At 49.2% G+C, this 21,366-nt stretch overlaps 2 protein-coding genes across 12 annotated transcripts in view; one reads left to right on the top strand and one right to left on the bottom strand.

Annotated features, from left to right (window-relative positions):
• LOC125097416 (translation initiation factor IF-2-like) overlaps positions 1 to 6,745 on the bottom strand; it is a 15,556-nt gene extending 8,811 nt beyond the window's left edge. The window contains exons 1-2 of the mRNA XM_047724949.1: positions 6,545 to 6,745; positions 4,292 to 5,270 (exon numbers count right to left, since the gene is read on the bottom strand). Of these exons, the coding sequence (XP_047580905.1) occupies positions 4,572 to 5,270; positions 6,545 to 6,745 (900 nt within the window). The 3' untranslated portion in view covers positions 4,292 to 4,571. The remainder of the gene's footprint in view (positions 1 to 4,291; positions 5,271 to 6,544) is intronic.
• The window catches only part of RCC1 (regulator of chromosome condensation 1), a 27,121-nt gene extending 5,755 nt beyond the window's left edge, over positions 1 to 21,366 (top strand). For 2 of the 11 annotated variants that reach the window (XM_047726920.1, XM_047726921.1), the window contains 11 exons: positions 3,303 to 3,434; positions 13,147 to 13,228; positions 13,816 to 13,905; positions 14,785 to 14,972; positions 15,150 to 15,329; positions 16,407 to 16,503; positions 16,617 to 16,739; positions 17,241 to 17,396; positions 17,653 to 17,772; positions 18,106 to 18,258; positions 19,424 to 21,366. In XM_047726920.1, coding sequence (XP_047582876.1) covers positions 13,156 to 13,228; positions 13,816 to 13,905; positions 14,785 to 14,972; positions 15,150 to 15,329; positions 16,407 to 16,503; positions 16,617 to 16,739; positions 17,241 to 17,396; positions 17,653 to 17,772; positions 18,106 to 18,258; positions 19,424 to 19,599 — 1,356 coding nt within the window. In that variant the 5' untranslated portion in view covers positions 3,303 to 3,434; positions 13,147 to 13,155 and the 3' untranslated portion in view covers positions 19,600 to 21,366. Of the gene's footprint in view, positions 1 to 3,302; positions 3,435 to 4,650; positions 4,745 to 9,018; positions 9,081 to 10,405; positions 10,429 to 13,146; positions 13,229 to 13,815; positions 13,906 to 14,784; positions 14,973 to 15,149; positions 15,330 to 16,406; positions 16,504 to 16,616; positions 16,740 to 17,240; positions 17,397 to 17,652; positions 17,773 to 18,105; positions 18,259 to 19,423 lie in introns of those variants that run through there. The other 9 variants (XM_047726923.1, XM_047726924.1, XM_047726925.1 and 6 more) reach the window with 9 other exon arrangements.

Here is a 21,366-nt window from a genome sequence, read left to right as displayed (position 1 = left end):
ACAGTCTTAGTTATTGTTGTCATGTGTATCACTTTTATATATGTTATAAAACCCACAATACATTATTTTGTTTAAACAGGCAATTATCCTTTTTAAAGTTTTAAGAAAGAAAACAATCATTCAAAAATGAAGGTGAGGGGGTGGCGTGGGGAAAAAACAACAACAAAAATGAAGGTGAGGGGCACCTGGGTGACTCAGTGGGTTAAGCCTCTTCCTTCGACTCAGGTCATGATCTCAGGGTTCTGGAATTGAGCCCCGCATCGGGCTCTCTGCTCAGCAGGGAGCCTGCTTCCCTTCCTTTCTCTCTGCCTGCCTCTCTGCCTACTTGTGATTTCTGTTTGTCAAATAAATAAATAAAATCTTTAAAAAAAAAATGAAGGTGAAATAAGGAATTTTCCAGTGCCCTTCATTCCTCTGTGTAGATCCAGATTCTCGTCTGGTATCATGTTCCTTGTGCCCAAAGGTTTTCCTTTAATATCTATTTTACAGTGGTTCAACTGGTAATGAATTCTTCCAGCTTTTATATGTCTGAAAATCTCTCTTTTTTTTTTAAAGATTTTATTTATTTATTTAACAGACAGAGATCACAAGCAAGCAGAGAGGCAGGCAGAGGGCAGAGGGGAAGCAGGCTCCCTGTCGAGCAGAGAGCCCAATGCGGGGCTCAATCCTAGGACCCTGGGGTCATGACCTGAGTCGAAGACAGAGGCTTAACCCACTGAGCCACCCAGGTGCCCCAGAAAATCCCTTATTTTCACCTTCATTTTTGAGAGATGGTTTTGCTGGATATACCTTATTATAATTTTGCTGGAGTACTTTAGAGATGTTGCTCTGTTGTCATCTTGTTTGCATTGTATCCTTGTCTCGTTTCTCTGTATATAACATGTCTTTTTTCTGACTGCTTTTAAGATTTTTGATCATTGGTCTTATGTAATTTGATCTTGATGTGTCTTGTTTTTCTGTGCTTGGAGTTACTTAAGCTTCTTGGATTTTGTGTTGGTCAAGGTTCTCCAGAGAAACAGAACCAACAGGGGGTCTGTGTATGGATAGGTAGATAGAGATTTTTTTTTTTATTTTATTTGTTTATTTGGCAGAGAGATTGAGAGAGAGAGAGAGAGTGTGTGTGTGTGTACACAAGCAGGGGGAGCAGCAGGCAGAGGGAGAAGCAGGCTCCCCGCCAAGCAGAGACCCCCCAATGTGGGACTCGATCCCAGGACTCTGGGATCATGACCAGAGCCAAAGGCAGACACTTAACGACTGAGCCACCCAGACGTCCCGGATGGAGATTTATTTTAAAGAATTGGCACACGTAGGTGTGGGGGCTGGCAAGTCAGAAATCTGTAGAGCACTTTCGCAGGCTAGAAATTCCAGCAAGAGCTGGTGTTGCCTCTTGGCAGAATTCCTTCCCTTAAGGCCTTCCACTGATTGAATGAAGCCCACCCACATCACAGGAGATAATCTGCTTCTTTTTTTTTTTAAGATTTAATTAATTTATTTGACAGAGACAGAGATCACAAATAGGCAGAGAGACAGGTGATGGAGGGGAAGCAGTCTCCCTGCTGAGCAGAGAACCTGATATGGGGCTCGATCCCAGGACCCTGAGATCATGACCTGAGCTGAAGGCAGAGGCTTAACCCACTGAGCTACCCGGGTGCCCCAGTAATATGCTTCTTTAAAATCTACAGATTTAAAGATTATCATACCCAAAAAACACCATCACAGCAACATCTAGACTGGCATTTGACCAAACAGCTGGCCACCGTAGCCTAGCCAAGTAGACATACAAAATTAGCTATCACAGATCTGTAGGTCTGTAGTCTGCACATGTTTAAGCTGTTATTTCTTCATATATTGTCGTCCCCAGCTCCTCTTTGCTTTCCTGTATCAATGGCTCACTGATGCTATTTTCAATTTTTCAAAAATTCTTTTTCTCTGTCTTTCATTTCGGATAGTTTCTATTGCTATGCCCTCAAGTTTACTAATCATTGTTTTTGCAATATCTAATCTATTGTTAATAGCAATCCAGTGTATCTACAATCTTACATATTGTCAAGAAATTAACTTTTGTTCTTTTATATCTTCCATGCTTCTACTTAACTTTTATGTGTGCAGAATAAAGTTACAATAGCTTTCTTTTTTTTTTTTAAGGTTTTATTTATTTGTTTATTTATTTGAGAGAGAGAGAGCATGAGAGCATAAGTGGGGAGGAGAGGGAGAAGCAGTCTCCCTGCTGAGGAGGAGGGAGCCCTATGCAGGATTCAATCCCAGGACCCCAGGATCATGACCTGAGCTGAAGGCGGATACTTAACCGACTGAGCCACCCAGATGCCCCTATAGTAACTTTCAGCGTCTTTCACTTCTATCATTTGAGACAGTTCCTAGGCCAATTTCAATTGTTTGTCCTTATGGTTTTCGTTCAATAAATAAAACAATGATAGAAGTGAAGAAATTAAAATCAGTATATGGGTTCAGGATAGGAAAGATGAAGCGGAGCCAAGGAAGGCTTCACAGAGATGGGGCTGGACGGAGCCTTAAGATATATCAAGAGCTTAGCAAGGCAGGAAGGAAGGCACTCATTAGGGAAAACAGCCCAGATAAAGGAGAGAAGGTAGAATGAACATGGACATCTTCGGAGTATAGTTCAGAGGGGAAGGAAAGAATAGGAAATCAACAGCCTGGGGCATTTGCCGCTGGTGTTCCAAGAACAGCAGTGAAGAAATACCCGAGTCTTTAAAGATTTTGAAGCAGGGCAAGTTCTCACAGTCATGATTTAGGGAGACAAATGTGGGGACTTCGGAGGAACAAAGTGGAGGGAAAAGGATGAGAGGCCGGACCAGAGGCCAGGAGGGTGGAGCTTTAGACCAGAGGGGCAGACACAAACATGAAGAGAAGAGAAGAAGGAAGAATTAGAAGTTAAGGATTAAATCTTTACTTCTCAGAGAACCTTAATCTTGGCTGTAAGGATGAAGTTGGGAAGGGAGTCTAGATCCATACAAAACATGTTTTATTTTAGGTGTTGGGTCTTCTGGGAAGAGATATAGGGCTGAAACTTAGGGTGGAAGTCAGAACCAGACCAAATGGGCTGTCTTCTCCATTGAAAGAACAAGAGTTCTGGTCCCCTTCTGCTTGTGTGCTGACCCCAGAGAACTTGCCTCAGCTTTATAACCCCATTTTTCTCATTTTCCAACAATCATGAGGTTGTGTAAGGAACAAACAAGCTCATGGACATGGGTGGATGTGTTTCTGTAGTTAGCAAAGGGTTTGATAAAATGGGTGATAATAATCATTCTTAAAATTATATTAAGCCATGTGAATGAGTAAGATCTTCGAAGAAGACAGCAGAGAGATCAAAGATCCAGAGTTGAACCTTGGAGAAATTTCACAGAATATTATCCCAAAGAGGAGTCCATGATGGAGGCGGAGGTAAACTTGGAGAGGTAAGAGACCCTGAAGGTGGGGAGTACTTTAGGGTGGGGTCCATATCAGTAGAAGAAATTCAGTTGGTAAATACTCATCAAAAGTGTCCATCTATTATAGACAATGGGGGGGGGGTGTGTGCTATAGTGAGTGCTGTGAAGTATGTAAGCCTGACGATTCACAGATCCATACCCCTGGGGCAAATAATACATTATATGTTAATTTAAAAAGAAAGTGTCCCTCTAGGGTGTGGGTATGATTGAATGACTTTCAGAGTCAAAATCAACATGAAATGGAGAAAATACCCTTCTGCAGAGGTCCCTGCCCTGATCTCAGAAATCCCCAGCCACAGTCAAATGACCTGAGAGGTCACCTCAGGGAACACCTGAAATCCTAAACAGTTTGTATCCATCCTGAAGAAGGAGTGTGTTAACAAGAGAACCTAGTCAGCTTGATGTCTTTTTCCCATCTCCAGCCCCAACCCCAATCCACACCCTCATCTTCTTAGCTGGTCTCCTTTGCTTCTCTTGCCCCCCACCCCACCCCACCCCACCCCACCCCACCCCACCCCACCCCTCTGTGTTTCCCCTCCCACCAACTCCATTTTCCATTTTGCTCTAAAAACTCTGCTCAGGTCACTCCCTAGCTCAGATCCCTTCCCTAACTCCCCACTGTTCTCAGGACAGAAGCTGTACTCCTTAGACACATGAGGGCCTGCATCATGATCTGACCCTCCACTCGAGCTTTCTCCCCTCTCCCAGGGGCACCCTCTGCTCAAGTCACACCTTGGCAGTTTCCCCCAACCACCCTAGGTTCTCATCGCTCCCTGTCATCACAAGGGATGCATCTCCTAGATGCCCTGCCCTCTTAGACTTACCTTGGAAAGCCTTTCTTAAGCCCCAGGCTGAGCCCGATACCCTGCGTGGTTGTTGATGGTCTGATTTCTCATCTTTCTCTGACGGGGTCCCTTTTGAGAGCAGGGAAGATCATTATCTCTCTGCTCCGTACAGTCCCTACCCCACCAGATCTTCCCAAACTCTGGTTTCAAGTGGTCTCTGATTGTTAGTTCACTGGTCCGGATTAGGAGCCTCCCAAATATGTTACCCACAGTCCACAGTCCGCGGGCCAAGGGCGGAGAGAGCCTTGTCAAGAGCGCTCTAGCCCGAGCGCGCCACTTGCACTTCCCGGGGCGGCCTCCAGGGGCCGCCGGGCTCTTTGTTTTCCTTTCTGGCCCCGGGTCGGGGCCGGAGGCCTGCAGAGCGCATGCTCTGGGGCAGTTCGCGGCCGGGCGGGCGAGCCGAGGAGTTGCTTGTGGCGGACCTGCAGCGAGGTAGGTCGCGCCCGTCACGGGCGGAGGGTCGAGGCGGAGGGCGGCGCGCGGAGCAGCCACAGCCGGAGCCCTGGCGGGCCGGGGCCATTGCCCGCGCGCTTGTGTCGGCGGCGCCGGCCCCACGTGAAGCCGGGCGGCAGGAAGGCGCGGGTGCGGGCGCGCGGGTCCCCGGCCCCGAGGGGCGCCCTGGCGCGGGCCCGGCCCCGCCTGGCTCGAGCGAGGGCCGCGCGGCCCCTGTGCCGCCGCGCCTCTCCCGCCCGGCCCGCGGCGCCCGCTCGGGCGGGAGATTCAAACGGTACGAGCGCGGCCGGCCGGGTGCGCGCGGCCGCGGTGACCCCACTGGGCGCAGAGCCGCGCGCCTCGCGGCCCGGGACCCGCCGCCCCGGCAGGGGCTGCGCTTCCGGAGCGGGGAAAGTGGTTTTGACCAGCGTTCGTCTGGAGGATGCGTTCGGCCGAGCAAGGGGAGGGATCCTGCCGGACCAGAGTGTGTGCTTGAGGAGCGCGAGGGTAGGCTGGGGAAGGTCGACTTCAGGGAAAGAAGTCTCAGCGTCAACAAGCACCAGGATGAAGACTGTTGACACTTGGAGAGGTGTGCTGTGAACCCCGCATCAGCTCATGTGTCAACCGATTATTTACTGACTGGCTGCTCCGTGCTGCGCTGGCAGGGCTGGGGAGCATTGGGGAGAAGGGCCCCGTGTGGCCTTTACAGAGCTCCTGGTCTCCTTAGGGAGACCCATCTGGGGGCCTCAGTCGTGGTCCGGGGTGTCATCGAAGTATGTCCGTGGAACCATTCATTCATTCATTCAGATAGTAATGGAGGTGCTCCAACCAAGTGTGACTTGTGTGCCCTAGCAGAAGTTGAGTGTATGGAGTGGTACAGGAACTCTTGAGGGGGCCACCCAGCCCTGCTCAGGAGGGTCAGGATGGCTTTCCAGGTGAGGTGACTCTTGAATGGTTTTTTTTTTTTTTTAATTTTATTTATTTATTTGACAGAGAGAAATCACAAGTAGGCAGAGAGGCAGGCAGAGAGAGAGGAGGAAGCAGGCTCCCCGCTGAACAGAAAGCCCGATGTGGGGCTCGAACCCAGGACCTGGGATCATGACCTGAGCCGAAGGCAGCGGCTTAACCCACTGAGCCACCCAGGCGCCCCTTGAATGGGGTTTTGAAAGGACAGTGGAGTTATTCAGCTGACTGGGGTGGAGGGGTTAGTGTCGTCCATCCAGTCCTTTGCATAAAGGCATGAAGGTACAGGTGAGTGTTGGGGTCAGGAATACCACCGATTTAAGTCTGGCACAAGGCACATCAAGGGCTGGGTCTTGAAAGGTCTGGAGTGCAAGACCAAGAAACCCTGGGTGGGGGTGGAGGAGGCAGAGAGGGTGTCACCCAAGAAGGGCATCAGAATGGAGTCTGGGAAGATGAATTCAGAGTTCACCTTACTCTTGTTGCAAAGACATCCCAAGACCAGGAATACTGTTCAGCTTTGCAACTTACTACTTGGGTGCCCTTGGGCCACCCATCTAATCTCCCTGGGTGTTAGTCTCCTTATCTGTAAAATAAAGGTAAGAGGCATGGGGTGAGATTTACTAATATCCTGTATTTTTCATAAAGCAGTGATTCTAACATCGGTGGAAGCTGAGGCCCCTTGCCCGCAGGCACAGTTCTGTATACAAGGGGCCTCCTCTGGTGAGGAACTCCTGGGATGAAGTATACCAGCGCTGTGCCCGGCACATAGCAGGAGCTCAGCAAGTGTTTGTTGACACATGAGACCCTCCTCCCTTTCCTCCCAAGGACCATTCTCACAAAGAGATTCCTAAGCCTGCGAGACTGGCAAGTGTCTGCCTTCTGAATTGGTGAGGTGGGGGTGGTGGCCAGGACAGCTGCTGCGGTCAGAGAGGGCCCTGTCTTCCTTTGCAGAAACAAGGCTGTGGAGAGGTCATAGGAGGTCACAACAGGAAGGAACACCAGGCCCCTGGTAGACTGTCTAGTCTGGTGTACCGTCATTCACCACATGAGGAAACTGGAACCCAGGGAGAAGAGGGAAGGAAAGATGGGGTGGGGGGTACTCTGGCCCTGGTGGGGAGTGGTCAGGAGACCTGGGATCTCATCCCACCTGTGTGACTTGGGTCACCTTTGCTGAGCCTCAGCTTTCTTACTTATAAAACCAGGGTGATCACACTTGCCTCCGAGGGCATTGTAGGTGGCTCTTAGTGGAAGTTGACTCTATACCTGACTTCTGCTTATTTGTGACTGTGTCTCACTCTTCTCCCAGACAGTAAGCTGCTGAAGAAAGAAGCTGTGTTTTTCTGTTAGGGAATGAGAGGTGGGGGCAAAAGATTGCTACTTATTTCTAGCCCAGACACTTAGTGTGTGGTTAAGAAAACACACCCAGAGTCTATACAAAGGACTGATTTGTACAGTCCAGGATATGCAGGTGGGTAATGGGTGCTGGGCTCCACCTTTTCTTTCTTTATTTCTTTCTTTTCATTCATTCATTCATTCATTCATTTATAGCTTCTTTCTTTCTTTCTCTAATTAATCTCTGTACCCACTGTGGGGCTCCAGCTCACGACTCTGAGATCAAGAGTTGCCTACTTTTCTGAGTGAGCCAGCCAGGTGCCCCCAGGGCTCCACCTTTTAGGGGTGCTTTCATCCCCTGCCCTGCCTCTGGGATTGCTCACAACAGCATTCTGCAGTACCTAGAGTCTTCTGTCTGAGAGACATATATTCTGAGACTCACAGAGAACTCAGGTCTGTCCTTCCCCAGGTCCTTCAGTGGCTCGCACACCCACCTGGCCCACCCACTCAGACCCAAACTGCCTCAGTGTCTTCTCTCTGGTCTCACCACCCTCTTCCACTCAGCTGGCTTCTGCCCTCACTTGTCGTGTGTGGCCAAGCTCATGGACTCTGGGGAGGCCTGCCTGGGCTGCCTCCACCCCTGCCTGGATCATGGCCTGCCTTTGGCCGACCTGGTTTTTGTTTTTGTTTTAAGTCAATCAGCTAGCTATACCTTGGTTCTATTCCTGACTCTCTCTTACTGGCTGTATTCTCTGAGCCTCAGGCCCATCAATTGACTTAGGAGTGATAGTACTTCTGCTTGTGGTGACAAGTAGAAGCTGTTGGCATACAGAAAATAGGAGTGGCCGGTACCTGAGAGTGGCTCGTATTTCAAGGAGTAGGTTGGTATGATGGACAGACACGTAAACTATGGAGTAGTTAGGGTCCAGAAGTCTGTCCCAGTTTCTCTGGGAGAGAATGGTTAGTTTAGGATGAGGGGAGGGACCAGGAAGGTTTACCAGTGGAGGTGGATTTGGGACTGAGTAGACATTCTTCCAGTAGGATAAGGGATGGGAATAGAGATGCAAATGGTCTGGAGAGAATAGTAAGCAGTCTGAGATTGTGTAGGAAGCAAAAGGAGGATGTGATAGAGAAGGGATGAGGCCGTATGTTATATCAGTACCAGACTCTGGAGGCCTTTCGCACCAAGCTAAGAAATGTGGGCTTTGTCTTCCAGGCAAAGGGAACCACTGGGGAGTCTGAGCAAGAAAGCAGCTTGCTTCAGGTCTGAGGTTTAGAAAGATCATGACTGACTTACGGAATGACACGGGGTGGGGATCAGGAAGACCAGAGCCAAGGGGTTATCTTTTCTTGGGGAGAGGGTATGAGAGACAGTTCCCAGGTAGCCTGAGAGACTGGGGAGCCTGGGGAGGAAGCTGACAAGGGCACCAGCTTTGGAGTCTGACCAACCTGGTTGAGACCTTCACTTCTTCTCCCAGTCCTGGGTGAGATACTCTTAACTTTCCGAGCCTCAACTTCCTCATCTGTAAAGTAGGATCAGAGTGCTTAGCTTGCAGTGAGATGCCCCACAATGTTCACCAAAACACAGGTGGCTAAGGGGATGTTCACTGGATTCCAGCCCACAGGAACACATGTTTTTGTTAGTGCTCCGTGATACCAATCACCTCATGTTTATTTTCCGTCTCCACTCCAGACCTTGCCTACAGGTCAACCTAGCATCAGCACCAGTATGCTGACATAATTCTCTTCCCTGTGTTTTCACTTCTTGCTGTGAGTACTTTTCCGCACTACAGCACCGTCTCCCTCCCCGTCACAGCTGTCCTCTACAGGTCATTCTGAAGAACTGACAGGAGATTTACCTTTGGCAGGACAGGGCCTTGGACACAGTGAACTGGCTGCCAACTTGGCCAGAGGTACAGGCTGTCTACCTGAAACTAAGGGATACCTGGTCTATCCCACACCCCTTAACCCACCCAGCTCTGCACACTTAACATCGCCTCTTGCTGGCTCCCAAAGACTTCGGACTTAATGAAAACATCTGGTAAAATGGGGCTCTTGGGTCTCTCCTCCCCGGTTGTCCCCCAGTGTTCTCCCACCTCACTAAATAGAAGTTTACCATTCTCCAAGTCAATTTTTTTTTAAAGTAATCTCTATACCGAGTGTGGGGCTTGAACTCACAACCTTGAGATTTAAGAGTCACATGCTCCACCAGCTGAGCCAGCCAGGTGCCCCATTCCATTCTCCTAGTCATTTAAGCCAAGGCCTGGGAGTCTTTGTGTTTGGCCAGGTTTATAGGGGGATCCTGGGGAGACCTGCCTGGGATCCACTGGATTTCTTTCAGGATGAAGAAAGTCATTCTGGATCCCTCCCTCTCCCTCACTCCACACATCTACCACAAATCGAATTTGTCTCCTAAGTTGATCTGTTTTGTTTCCTTTTTCTCTCTTAGCTCACGCAGACCCAGTCAAGTCACCATCATCTCTCATTTGGATGCGGGCAATGGCCTCCTTTTCCAGTCCATCCCAGTTTCTTTAGAGTAGCCAGAACAGCCACTTAAGAGTGTAAATCTGATGAAGACTTTCTTAAAAGTTTTCTGTTTTCCCTGGAAGGCCGTGCATGATCCAGCCCCTGCTCACTCCTTGCCATCTGACCAGTTCTCCAGCTGCAGCACGCTGGCCTCTCCCAGTTCCCAAACTTACCACACCGTGTCGCAGGCCAGTTTTGTCCCGGTCTTGCAGTGCCAGGTTTCTCTCAGATTTCAGGTCCTAGCTTAAACGTGGCATCTCCCTCACCACTCCCTTCCCCTACCCCAAGTTATTTTCTTTTTCTTTCGTTTTTGTTTTTGTTTTTGTTTTTTTGGTGTGATAAAATATACATGAAGTTTACCATTTTCACCATTTTTTTCCACTTTAACCTTGTTTAAGCATATAGGTCAGCGTGGTTAAGCACACTCACGTTGTTGTGCACCCCCAAGTTATCTCTTACGTCTCCCTGCTCATTTCACTCAGCACTATCAGTAATGTTTCTTTCCTGCTACAATGTAAGCTCCATGAGAACAGGGAGAGGGTTAGTCTCCTTTATCCTTGCCACATGTGGCCCAACGCCAAGCAGTGGTAAGAGGCACTCAAATATTTGTGGAACAAATGAATAAATGCTGCCATGTCTTGCATACTGTGTGCTTGGCACTGCAGAGTCCATTACAACATTTCATTCAGTTTTGACAGCAGCTCTGAGAGGTGGTCATAGCATTCCCCCCGACAGAAGAGGATACAGCTCAGAGGTCAAGGCTGCTGGCCAACCAGGGTCACAAAAGCCGGGGTGAACAAGCCACATTTCTAGCAGATGAATCCAGTTCCCTCTAATCCCAGAAAATGTGCATCTTTAGCATGGTAAGGGGTGGGGGGGGTCTCAAAGAGGTGGGTCCCAAAGAGAGGAGTCCCACCCCAAAAGAATAAAAGTTGGGTGACATTCAGAACTGCCACCTCATCAGAGTCAGAACAGGCCTGTCACAACCTGTAGAGGAAGCTCAGCCTACACAGGCTTGGAGGGTTCTGAACCTTTGGCTGCTTCCTTATCTTCAGTCCTTTGTTTCCTGCCAGGACAGTAAGCAGAAGTGTGCTGAGAAATTCAGAGGCCATTGGCCTTGTGTTCATTACCATGCAGTGGGGAGCGGGAGAGGCTGATGCTCTAGGACCTGCCGGAAGGAGGAGATGGGGAGGAGGTTAGGCCCACAGCTGAGCCCAGAAAGGGCTCTTGAAGTTCTCCCTCTGGTTTTTAGTCTTGGGTAGAGTCTCATCCCTTAACTGAAAAAGGGAGGAGAGGTGGGTTAGATTAGATTAGAGCTTTGCTCAGGCATTGCCTGGGGCAGGGTCTAGATGTTATATTTGAAGATTTTATTTATTTGTCAGAGAGCGAGAATGTGTACACAAGCAGGCAGAGAGGCAGGCAGAGGCAGAGAGAGAAGCAGGCTCCCCGCTGAGCAAGAAGCTGGATGTGGGACTCGATCCTAACACCCTGGGATCATGACCTGAGCCAAAGAAAGGCAGCGGCTTAACCGACTGAGCCACCCAGGCGTCCCTAGATGATATAATACCGATATGAGGGGGCGCCTGGGTGGCTCAGTGGGTTAAAGCCTCTGCCTTCGGCTCAGGTCATGGTCCCAGGGTCCTGGGATCGAGCCCCGCTTCGGGCTCTCTGCTCCGTGGAGGCCTGCTTTCTCCTCTCTCTCTACCTGCCTCTCTGCCTGCTTGTGATCTCTGTCTGTCAAATAAATAAAAATCTTAAAAAAAAAAATAATACCGATATGAGTGTATAGTTCACAGTATTAGCTCATTTAATCCTCAATAACAAAGATGTAGTTACGATTATTATCCCTGTTTTACTGAGGAAGAAACTGAATCATGAAGAGATTAAGTAATTCTGCCCAATGTCAAGCACCTAGAAAGATTCTGGCCCTGAGGCTCTCCGTGGGCACAGGCTATTCCACTTCCACATCAGGGTAGCTCTGAAGGGCGCTGACCCCTGCCAGCCACTCCAGAACCTTTGCAGTCCAGATTGGAGAGCCCCAGGCTTAGACAGTTTCACAACCTTAAAGACCAGGGCTCAATAAGGATTTATTTCTGGGGCTGGGTGTGTGGAGGAAGAAGGCTTTGGACACAGTTTGGGCTGGATTGGAACTGAGAGCTGGGGAGAGTGTCTCTGGGAGCAGCCTTGAGGAAGACAGGGAGACTGTTGTGGGGCAGCAGCAGCCAAATGAGGGAGCGATTTGGGGCCGAAGCCCTCAGCTGTCCTGGATGGTGCTAGGTCCAAGAAACTTTCTTGCCACTCAGTGCTTTCCTTTCCCCTTTTTGTAACCACTGGTGAGTGTATACAGTGACAGTGTTTATTTCTTTTCTTTTCTTTTTTCCCAAGATTTTATTTATTTGCTAGAGAGCACGTGAGAGCACAGGCAGGGGGTGCGGCAGGCAGAGGGGAAAAGCAGGCTCTCTGCAGAGCATGGAGCCCCCTGCAGGACTCGGGGGATCCCAGGACCCTGGGATCATGACCTGAGCTGAAGGCAGCTGCTTAACAACTGAGCCACCCAGGCGCCCTAAGTGTATATTTCTTAGTTGAACTGTTTAGGAAAGCCAGTGTCTTCTCAGTAGTGGCACTTTTGGATCAGAGGGCACAGATGGTCTGGTTTGGTTTTGTATAATGAGAATAGCTTTTATTGTTTGTTTGTTTGGTTGGTTGGTTGGTTGGTTGGTTTTTCTTTTGGTCTGAAAACAATAGTGCTTTACCAAAGTTACTGTTGGTTATCTCAGGGTTGAGGGGGAGCTGTGAGAGATACTAACTTGATTTTGGTTCTCCAAGGTTTTAATTTTTTATAATAACATAAAAAATAGGGGTGCCTGGCTGGCTCAGTCAGAAGAGCATGCAGCTCTTGATCTCAAGGTCATGAGTTTGAATCTCACAGGTGGAGAAATTACAGAAATATATAAGTAAACCTAAAATAAGTAAATAATTTAAAAAGACATGTAAAGTTCTTTGTCAGATATCTTAGATAATACAGGAAGGTACAAAGAAAAAAAAAATAAGTGTCCATAATCCCATTTTCCAGAGGTTACCATTGTTAATAATGAATATATGTCCTACCACAGAGTCTTGTTTACCTATTTTTGCACGTATATGCCTTTTTTTAATGGGATGATGGACTGTTTTTTTCAAGCTGCTTATAATATTTGGCAACAAACATCTTCCTATTCAATAAACAAATCTCTGAAAGCGTCAGTTTTAATGGCCTCATATTGTTCTATCCTGAATATACTGCATATTTTCTAGGCACCCCCTACCATGGAGCATATAAGATGCTCCTTTTCTTTCTTTCTTTTTTCTTTTTTTTTTTTTTTTTTTTTTTTTTGTTATTGTTAGGAAGAATACAGTAGAGAATATGTATGAAACCTAAACTTTGGTGTATCCACTATTCTGTTCTTGTTCTTCTCAGATAAATTCTGAGAAGTGGAATTGTCAGAATTCCTCTTACCCTTTTTAGGGGTTTTGGTAAAGGCTACTTAGAGCAGGAAAATGACTGCCATTTCTGAGATGGAATATTTGCCTTGGTTTTTCAGGAAAGGAAGATGCCACCCAAACGTATAGCCAAGAGAAGGTCACCCCCAGAAGATGCTCTCCCCAAAAGCAAGAAGGTGAAGGGTAAGTTGGTGTTGGCCTCTGTCTCTGAATGGGGGACCTCTTGGAGCCCCCAGAATCTAGGACTGGGCTCCTTCCCCCTGACATCTGAAGGTAAGGGGCCTAGAAGCCCAGGAACTCCACCCAGATGGAGGGTCTCTTGTAGCTTATTGAATCCTACCCTCGGCAATTGTAAAGGAGCAGAGACTTGTCTACAAGCACTCAGGCAGTACTGGCGGGGGGCCGAGGGGGGGGTTAAGACCCTAGGTAGGACTTTGCTCCAGGCAGTAATATACTATGGCTAAGACCATTGACTTCCAGAAGTGGGTTCAAGTCCAGGCTCTGCCACTTTCTAGCCGTGTAGTTTTGGGAAGGTAACTTAATCTCTCTGAGCTTGAAGTAACCCATTCATAAAATAGAGGAAAGAACAGCACCAATCTCGCTGGGCTGTTAAGAGGAAAATGAGATAACATCCTGGTAGCATTTGAGGGAGGTACCTGTGCTTTGCTCTTTCCTGGGACCCTGGAGGGAGACGGGGAGGAGAAAAGTCCACCCCCAATCTGGGAGGGAATAGTGTGGACCCACACTCAGACAGTGTCTGTCTTTTGCAGACCGTCGTAACCAGGCAGTGAGGGCCGTTGCCTCCCATCGCGTTCCAGGTGCCCGGAGGCCGAGCCCTCCTGACCAGAAAACCCGACCAGGTGGCTCCCTGCCCAGGGCACCCTCTGCGCAGCGGTACTGGCCCTGGCAGCCGTGGCCGCACCCCCGGGGGGAGGGGCTGGACGCCATTGGTTGCCCAGGGCTGCGGGCGTCCGCCATTGACCCTCAGATGGCTCTGTGCCTTCCACTGGTTGGCTTGTATTTTTCACAAATGCTTGTCTTCTGTCTTACTCCTGCCCCTTCTTCTTCAGCTGCGTGTCTGCTCCCAGATAGGAGCGGAAGGGTTCTGTGGGAGTATGTCTAGGACTTAAGGAGCAGCTTGAGTGTGGTGGCTAGGGACAGTGCTCTGACCCACGTAGGTTCCTTTGGTTGCAGTGCAGACTTTACTGTTTATTAGCTCCATGACTCTGGGAGGGTTACTTAACCTCTGAGTCTCTGTTTCCTTTCCTATAAAACAGGAGCCTAAATGTGGAAGGTCTGTAGTATAACTTAGGGGACTACAAAGCAACTTAACATTTGTAGAATAAGCAGCCAGTAAAGGGTAGACCTTATCTGAGTCCTCACTGTTGGCACCACGACTCCTGAGAACTTAGAGCTATTCAGGAAAACTGTATCCTCACTGTTCTCTTCCCCTCCCCACCAAGATTCATTTCACAATATTGAGTGTCTTCATGTTTCCATGTCCTCCCTCATATTAATACGTGCTCAGTTTTTAATTTTCACAAAAACCTTGTGACATAGTTATCTTTGCTATTCACATTTTACAGATGAGGAGACTTAGACTTCCTAGAAAGTTCCTATGACTGGTCTGTGGCAGAGCAAGGGCTTGAACCCAGGCGTCTGTGGTCCCAGAGCCCATGCAGCAACCCCTCCTCTCCTGTCATCCTGCACACTCAAGGGCTGTCTTCTTCACCCCTCAGTCTCCCATAGGTCCCACAGCACAGAACCAGGCATGGTGCTGACACTGGGTCAGGGTGATGTGGGCCAGCTGGGGCTGGGCGAGAATGTGATGGAGAGGAAGAAGCCAGCTCTAGTGCCCATTCCGGAGGACATCGTGCAAGCTGAGGCTGGGGGCATGCATACTGTGTGTCTAAGCAAAAGTGGCCAGGTAGGTTGGGGTTGGTGGCCCAAGACTGGTCTGGGCCTGGGGTTGGAGGGCTTGAGGAAGGAGCTTTGAACCACACACATTACTCGTGGAGATGGAGCTGGTCAGCTGCACAGGGAGTGGTATAAACAAGAATGGACTGAAGCCAGACTTGCGCTAATGGGGGTATCTTGGGCACAGGTCTACTCCTTTGGCTGCAACGATGAGGGTGCCCTGGGAAGGGACACATCAGTGGAGGGCTCAGAGATGGTCCCCGGGAAAGTGGAACTGCAAGAGAAAGTGGTACAGGTGTCAGCAGGAGACAGTCACACAGCAGCCCTCACTGAGGATGGTCGTGTTTTCCTCTGGGGCTCCTTCCGGGTAAGACTGGGTCTGGAAGATCGCATGGGGGCGGGCTGGCAGAATTCACTGGTGAGAGCCCAATGATAATCCATCTCCACCTCCCTGTTGTACTTAACGGTGGGGAAGTCAAGGCCCGGAGGCAGAGCTTGGACCCAGACCCAGGTCTCTTCATCCAGGCTTGTCCACACCCCTGGCTCTTTCCTTGAATCTATATTATGAAGTGTGTTATCTTGGGAAAAGGGTGGGTCAAGGAGGCCTTTGGGCTGAAGCAGATCCAGGAAGCCTGCTGTCCTCACCCATCTCCCTACCTTCAACCTCCCCTCTCCCCTGTCCTCTTCTACATCTGTCAGGGGTTTTGGGGTACATGGGAAGGATTGTTGCATCTCAGAATTTCTGAGGCAAGGGAGTTTAAACAGTAGAGTCAGCATTAAAATTGTTTTGGTACTTTGCTATTTATTTGGTATTTATTTTAACTGACTGAGCCACCCAGGCGAAATGTCAAAAATAAAGGAATCTGATGAGGTGTGTCCTCATCGGGGCTGTTTTTAAGCCTTTTTTTTTTTTTTTAATATTTTATTTATTTATTTGACAGAGAGAGACAGTGAGAGAGGGAACACAAGCAGGGGGAGTGGGAGAGGGAGAAGCAGGCTTCCCACGGAGCAGGGAGCTCAGTGAGGGGCTCAATCTCAGGACCCTGGGATCATGACCTGAGCTGAAGGCAGACACTTAACAGCTGAGCCACCCAGGCACCCCTGTTTTTAAAACTTCTTATGGAGAATTTCAAACACCTGAAAGTAGTCAGAAAAATATCGAATACCCATCTACTTGCCTCCACTGTCATCAGCTTGTGGCCGAGCTTATTTCTCTCTACTCCCATCCACTACCCTATTCCTTTGTTATTTTAATGCAAATCACAAGCCACATAGCATTTCACTCATGAAGTATTTCCCTGTTTGTCCTGGCTCCTGCCCAGCGCCTCATCCTCATCTGGCCCCAGCCCCCTTCACCAGACAGCTCTGGGGTTGCTGTGAGCCTGGACCTGGCTGGTCTGGGGCAGACAGGACCGGCCGGTAAGTGCTCTGTCTGGCCTTCCAGGACAATAACGGTGTGATTGGACTCTTGGAGCCCATGAAGAAGAGCATGGTGCCCGTGCACGTGCAGCTGACTGAGCCTGTAGTGAAGGTGGCCTCAGGTGAGCCTGGGGGTACTCACATTAGGCAGGAGCTGGAGAACTCGTTCCAGGACAGGCCTGGTCTTAGGCCTTACAGACAAGCCCTGTATCTTCTGCCTTCCTCTCCTCCGCAGGAAATGACCACTTGGTGATGCTGACAGCTGATGGTGACCTCTACACTTTGGGCTGCGGGGAGCAGGGCCAGCTGGGCCGTGTGCCTGAATTATTTGCCAACCGTGGTGGCCGGCAGGGCCTTGGTAGGTGGCTTAGGTCCTTCTGGCAGGGCAGCTAGGCAAGCCACCCCCTGGAGAATGTCAGAAGCAGGAGGGATTCTCTCTGTGTGTTTAGGCTTGCATTAGATAGGCCTGCAGTGGTAGGTGAGATCTCTGACTCTAGAGCCAGACCACCCTGGATTTGAATCTTGGTTCTTCTACCTACTGGCTGTAGTTTTCTTATCTCTAAACGTACTGGATGTTTCTCATCTCTAAACATCATCGGGTTGTGGTGAAGTGAAATTAACATAGAAGAACGTTTGGCACATGGTAAGTTCCATGTAAATGCTACCTTTTATGACTTGGGAAGTCTGAGTGAGGCACTTGCACTCTCTTGACCTCAGTTTCCTCCTCTTTAAAGGGGGGAAAAGAAGAAGAATCCCTGCTTAGCTTCCTTCCAAGGGCTGTAGTAATGGGGAAAAACGCACAGGACAGAGAGAAGGTGTGTGTGTCTGCCACTGACCCCGGTCTCCTCTCTGCCTACAGAACGACTCCTGGTCCCCAAGTGTGTGATGCTGAAATCCAGAGGAAGCCGGGGTCATGTGAGATTCCAGGATGCCTTCTGTGGTGCCTACTTCACCTTTGCCATCTCCTGCGAGGGCCATGTGTATGGTTTTGGCCTCTCCAATTATCATCAGCTTGGTGAGTTCCAAGCCCAACATCTGGCACAGCCCAGAGTGACTTGGGTTCCAATCCTGGCTTCACTACTCATTTGCTGGGCACCCTTGTTGGGGTCAGCTTATGTCTCAGACCCATAGTTTTGCTCTCTGTAAAGTGAGAAGATCTATACCTTGGTATCGGTGTGGGGGAGGCGGCCTCAGTATGTGAGGGGATGAAGAAGGACAGCTCCTTGGACAGCTTCACCCTTGACAGTTCTATCCTGGTCTTTTCCTCCCAGGAACCCCGGGCACAGAATCTTGCTTTGTACCCCAAAACTTGACATCCTTCAAGAACTCTACCAAGTCCTGGGTGGGCTTCTCTGGTGGCCAGCATCATACAGTCTGCATGGATTCGGAAGGTGGGACCGCTGGGTTGGGGGTGGAGTATTCCTTGGGCATAGCCCAGCCAGACTCCTGAGACCGGGGTCCTTGGAACCTGGGCCTGCTCCGTGGGTTGGGTCAGATGTGGGTCCATGAGGGCCATCCCCATCCCCCAGAGTCCTGGCACTCATCCAAGTTTGAGCTCAGTGGGGTCCTTTGGGGCTTCTCCCAGGCCTCCCTGGGACAGATGTTGCACACCTGCTTCTCACCACTCTGGGAGTGGGGACCAGCTCCTGTAGATATGGAAACGCCCCAGGCCTACCTGGAGCATGCCCTCTGCTCCTCCTCATCTCTCCTCCCTCCTCCCACAGGAAAAGCCTACAGCCTGGGCCGGGCCGAGTATGGGCGGCTGGGCCTTGGGGAGGGTGCTGAGGAGAAGAGCATACCCACCCTCATCTCCAGGCTCCCTGCCGTCTCCTCGGTGGCTTGTGGGGCTTCCGTGGGGTATGCTGTGACCAAGGATGGTGAGTTGGGGCTGCCCACCCTCGGTGTGGTTGTGTCTTAGGGGACATGATTCTTACCAGACTGCTCGTCAGGCTCTGATGTCCGTGATTAAACAGAGCTGAGATGCAGAGAGCACTGTTTGTGAGGACCTTGTTTTCTCCTGTCAGAAGCTCTGGCTTTGATGAACATAAAATGAGTAAACAAACTATTTTCATAAGGGTGATATGTTTCATAGCATAGGAGAATAGTAAGGAGAGATATACCACTGAGGCCCACACAGGCAGTAGGACTTGAATCCAGGTGTCCAGAGTCTTAACTCAGGCTTCTCTTTACACTTTCCACCAAGGTGACCCCTTTATTTACAACCTAGTATGTGCCAGCTTTCCATGGAGTTGTACTTAGACTTTTATTAGGAGAGAGAAGGCTTAGTCACTAGGGTTCTAGCAGGCACAGCCTAGGAGGGTATGAACCAGGTGGTCACCAAACCCTGAGTGGGTGAGTGGGATAGCCACAGATACTTTGAGAAGTCTGGAGCTGATGGAAGCACTTGACCTGGAATTACCTGGAAAGAGTTCCTGAGGAAGTGGTGCTTGTACTAACTTTAAAGGTTCAGTTCTTTATGATAAGCAGTGGAGGGCATCCCAGGCACAGGAACATCCAGATCAGTCTCTAAGGTCATTGGAATGGCAGGTGGTGTAGGGGTTTGGGGAGTGGCTAGTCACGTAGAGCCTTGAATGCCATGCCTAGGAGCAGGGAGAAGTCTTTAGCAATGTGTAAGGACTGTTGTCTCTGCTTGACAAAGCTATTTTTTTTTTTTTTTAAGATTTATTTATTTGACAGAGATCACAAGTAGACGGAGAGGCAGGCAGAGAGAGAGAGAGGGAAGCAGGCTCCCTGCTGAGCAGAGAGCCCGATGCGGGCCTCGATCCCAGGACCCTGAGATCATGACCCGAGCCGAAGGCAGCGGCTTAACCCACTGAGCCACCCAGGCGCCCGACAAAGCTATTTTTTTAATCTATCATCTCTTTGGCTTCTCCCAGCTTCCCTGAACTCCCAGAGGCTGGGGCATTGCTAGGCTGCTATGGGCCAAAGCCAAAATTCACCCTCATGTTCCAGGCTTCTCACAGTATAAAAGATGGGGCTAGGGATCCTGAAGACAGCTGCCCCCATTTCTCTCCCCTGTAGGTCGTGTTTTCGCCTGGGGCATGGGCACCAACTACCAGCTGGGCACAGGGCAGGAGGAGGATGCCTGGAGCCCGGTGGAGATGACAGGCAAACAGCTGGAGAACCGTGTGGTCTTATCAGTGTCCAGTGGGGGCCAGCACACAGTCTTACTAGTCAAGGACAAAGAACAGAGCTGATGAAGCCTCTGCGGGCCTTGCACCCGGCCCCACCACTCTCCCTCCTGAAACTGGGAAGCTATGATGACTACAGATTCCAACAGCACCCCCCCCGCCCCGAGTACTCTGTCATCTCCTGCCTTTTTCCTATCAGCAGAACAGAATCCTTTTCCTCTTTTCCGTCCTCCTTTCCTGAATCATCCTGCAACCTACAGGATGAAGGGGAGTGGGGGGAAATGGAAGAGGGGAGGAGGTTTTGGCAGCCAGAACATTGCTCACCCCAGAGCTATGTGATTAGACCTTTCCCCCTCATCCCTACCTCCCTTGGTCCTGGCTGACCCTGGTTTTGCCTGCCAAAAACCAAAAATTCCTCCCGTGGGGGTTTGGTGCCCACGTTGGGAATCATCAAGCCCTACTCTAGCCATGTGCCACTCTCTGTCCTTCAAAATCCACAGGCAGACAAATGGTATGGTGGTCAGACCCAGCTGTCACGGACCTATGCCTGGGGGAAACTGGAGATGGGGCAGGGCTGCCCAGCTGTGCGCAACCCCAAGCCAAATATTTGGCCCTCAACAGATGTCCATGGAGAGGAAAAAGCAATGATCCTCCACTTGATCAAGAAAAAAGCCAATCAGCCTTCGTCCTGGAAGCACAAAGCATTCTGCCCTTCAGACATTGCCTGAGTATCCTGCCCATCGGACCTGCCTTGCCTGCGGCCAAGGCCTGAAGTCTGGAAAGGAAGCTACATCTGCAGGGCAGGACGTGGAGGGCTGTGGGGAAGGAGAGTCTTATAAACAAACGTATAGCAATATTGAGAGTGAAGGGAGGGAGGGGAGAGGGGTTAGAGGGGCAGAAGCTGGTGCACAGAAAGGGAAGCAGCAGCTTGTACAGAGGCTGAGAAAATAGAACAGTTTCAATTTTTTTTAAATGTAAAGTATTTTGGAGGGGAGAGTGAAATCTTTTAACACTTTGAATAAATCTAGAGTTTTATAAAACAGGCCACTTGTTTTCTACATACTCCCTGCTTTTTTAAGGGAGCTCCTGCTGTGTTGGGAAGAGCAGAATAAACCCATACCTATGCACCTGGGCAAGGCTAGGACTTAAGTGATGTTGCCATGTCCTGGTATGTGCCAGTCAGCTGCTGATGTGGCTGTTTCATACCAATCAAAAAAGAGAAAAAGAGTTGGTTGATTTTTTTGCTTAGGTATTTATGTTTCAGGAATCACTGGAGTTTTAAAAAAAAAAAAAATTATGCTGCATAATGTGAGACGTGGAATGGATCTTTTAATATCCTAATCCCAAACCAAGGTTTGAGTATAGTACATATCTATAAATACTTATACTAATCTTGCTGTTATATCATTTCTCAACAGCTGATGTAATTGATTAAACATGGTTAACTGCGCAGTAACTCTTAAGACTACTTACTACTCATATAAATGTAGATCTTTCCAGGCATTTGAGCAACCAAATCATACAGCTGACCTGTCTACAATGGTGATCCCTAGCCACATGTGGCTATTTACATTTAAATTAATTAAAATTGTAAACATTTAAAATTAATTTCTTTGTTTGGACTAGCCACATTTCAAGTCCTCAGTAGTCCTGTATGGCTGGTGCCTATGGGATTAGGCTATGCAAACATAGAACATTTCTGTAATTGCAGAAAGTTACAGTGGACAATGCCGATCTAGAATGTCTATTAATGTATAACAGGAAGTTTTTTATTATCACCAGAAGGATTCTTCTTGAAAAAGACTTGAAAAAAATGAATATGATGTAAAAGAA

Source organism: Lutra lutra, chromosome 4 (genome assembly GCF_902655055.1).
Source record: "Lutra lutra chromosome 4, mLutLut1.2, whole genome shotgun sequence".
Classification (NCBI taxonomy): Eukaryota; Metazoa; Chordata; class Mammalia; order Carnivora; family Mustelidae; genus Lutra; species Lutra lutra.
This window is presented reverse-complemented; position numbering and strand designations above follow the sequence as displayed.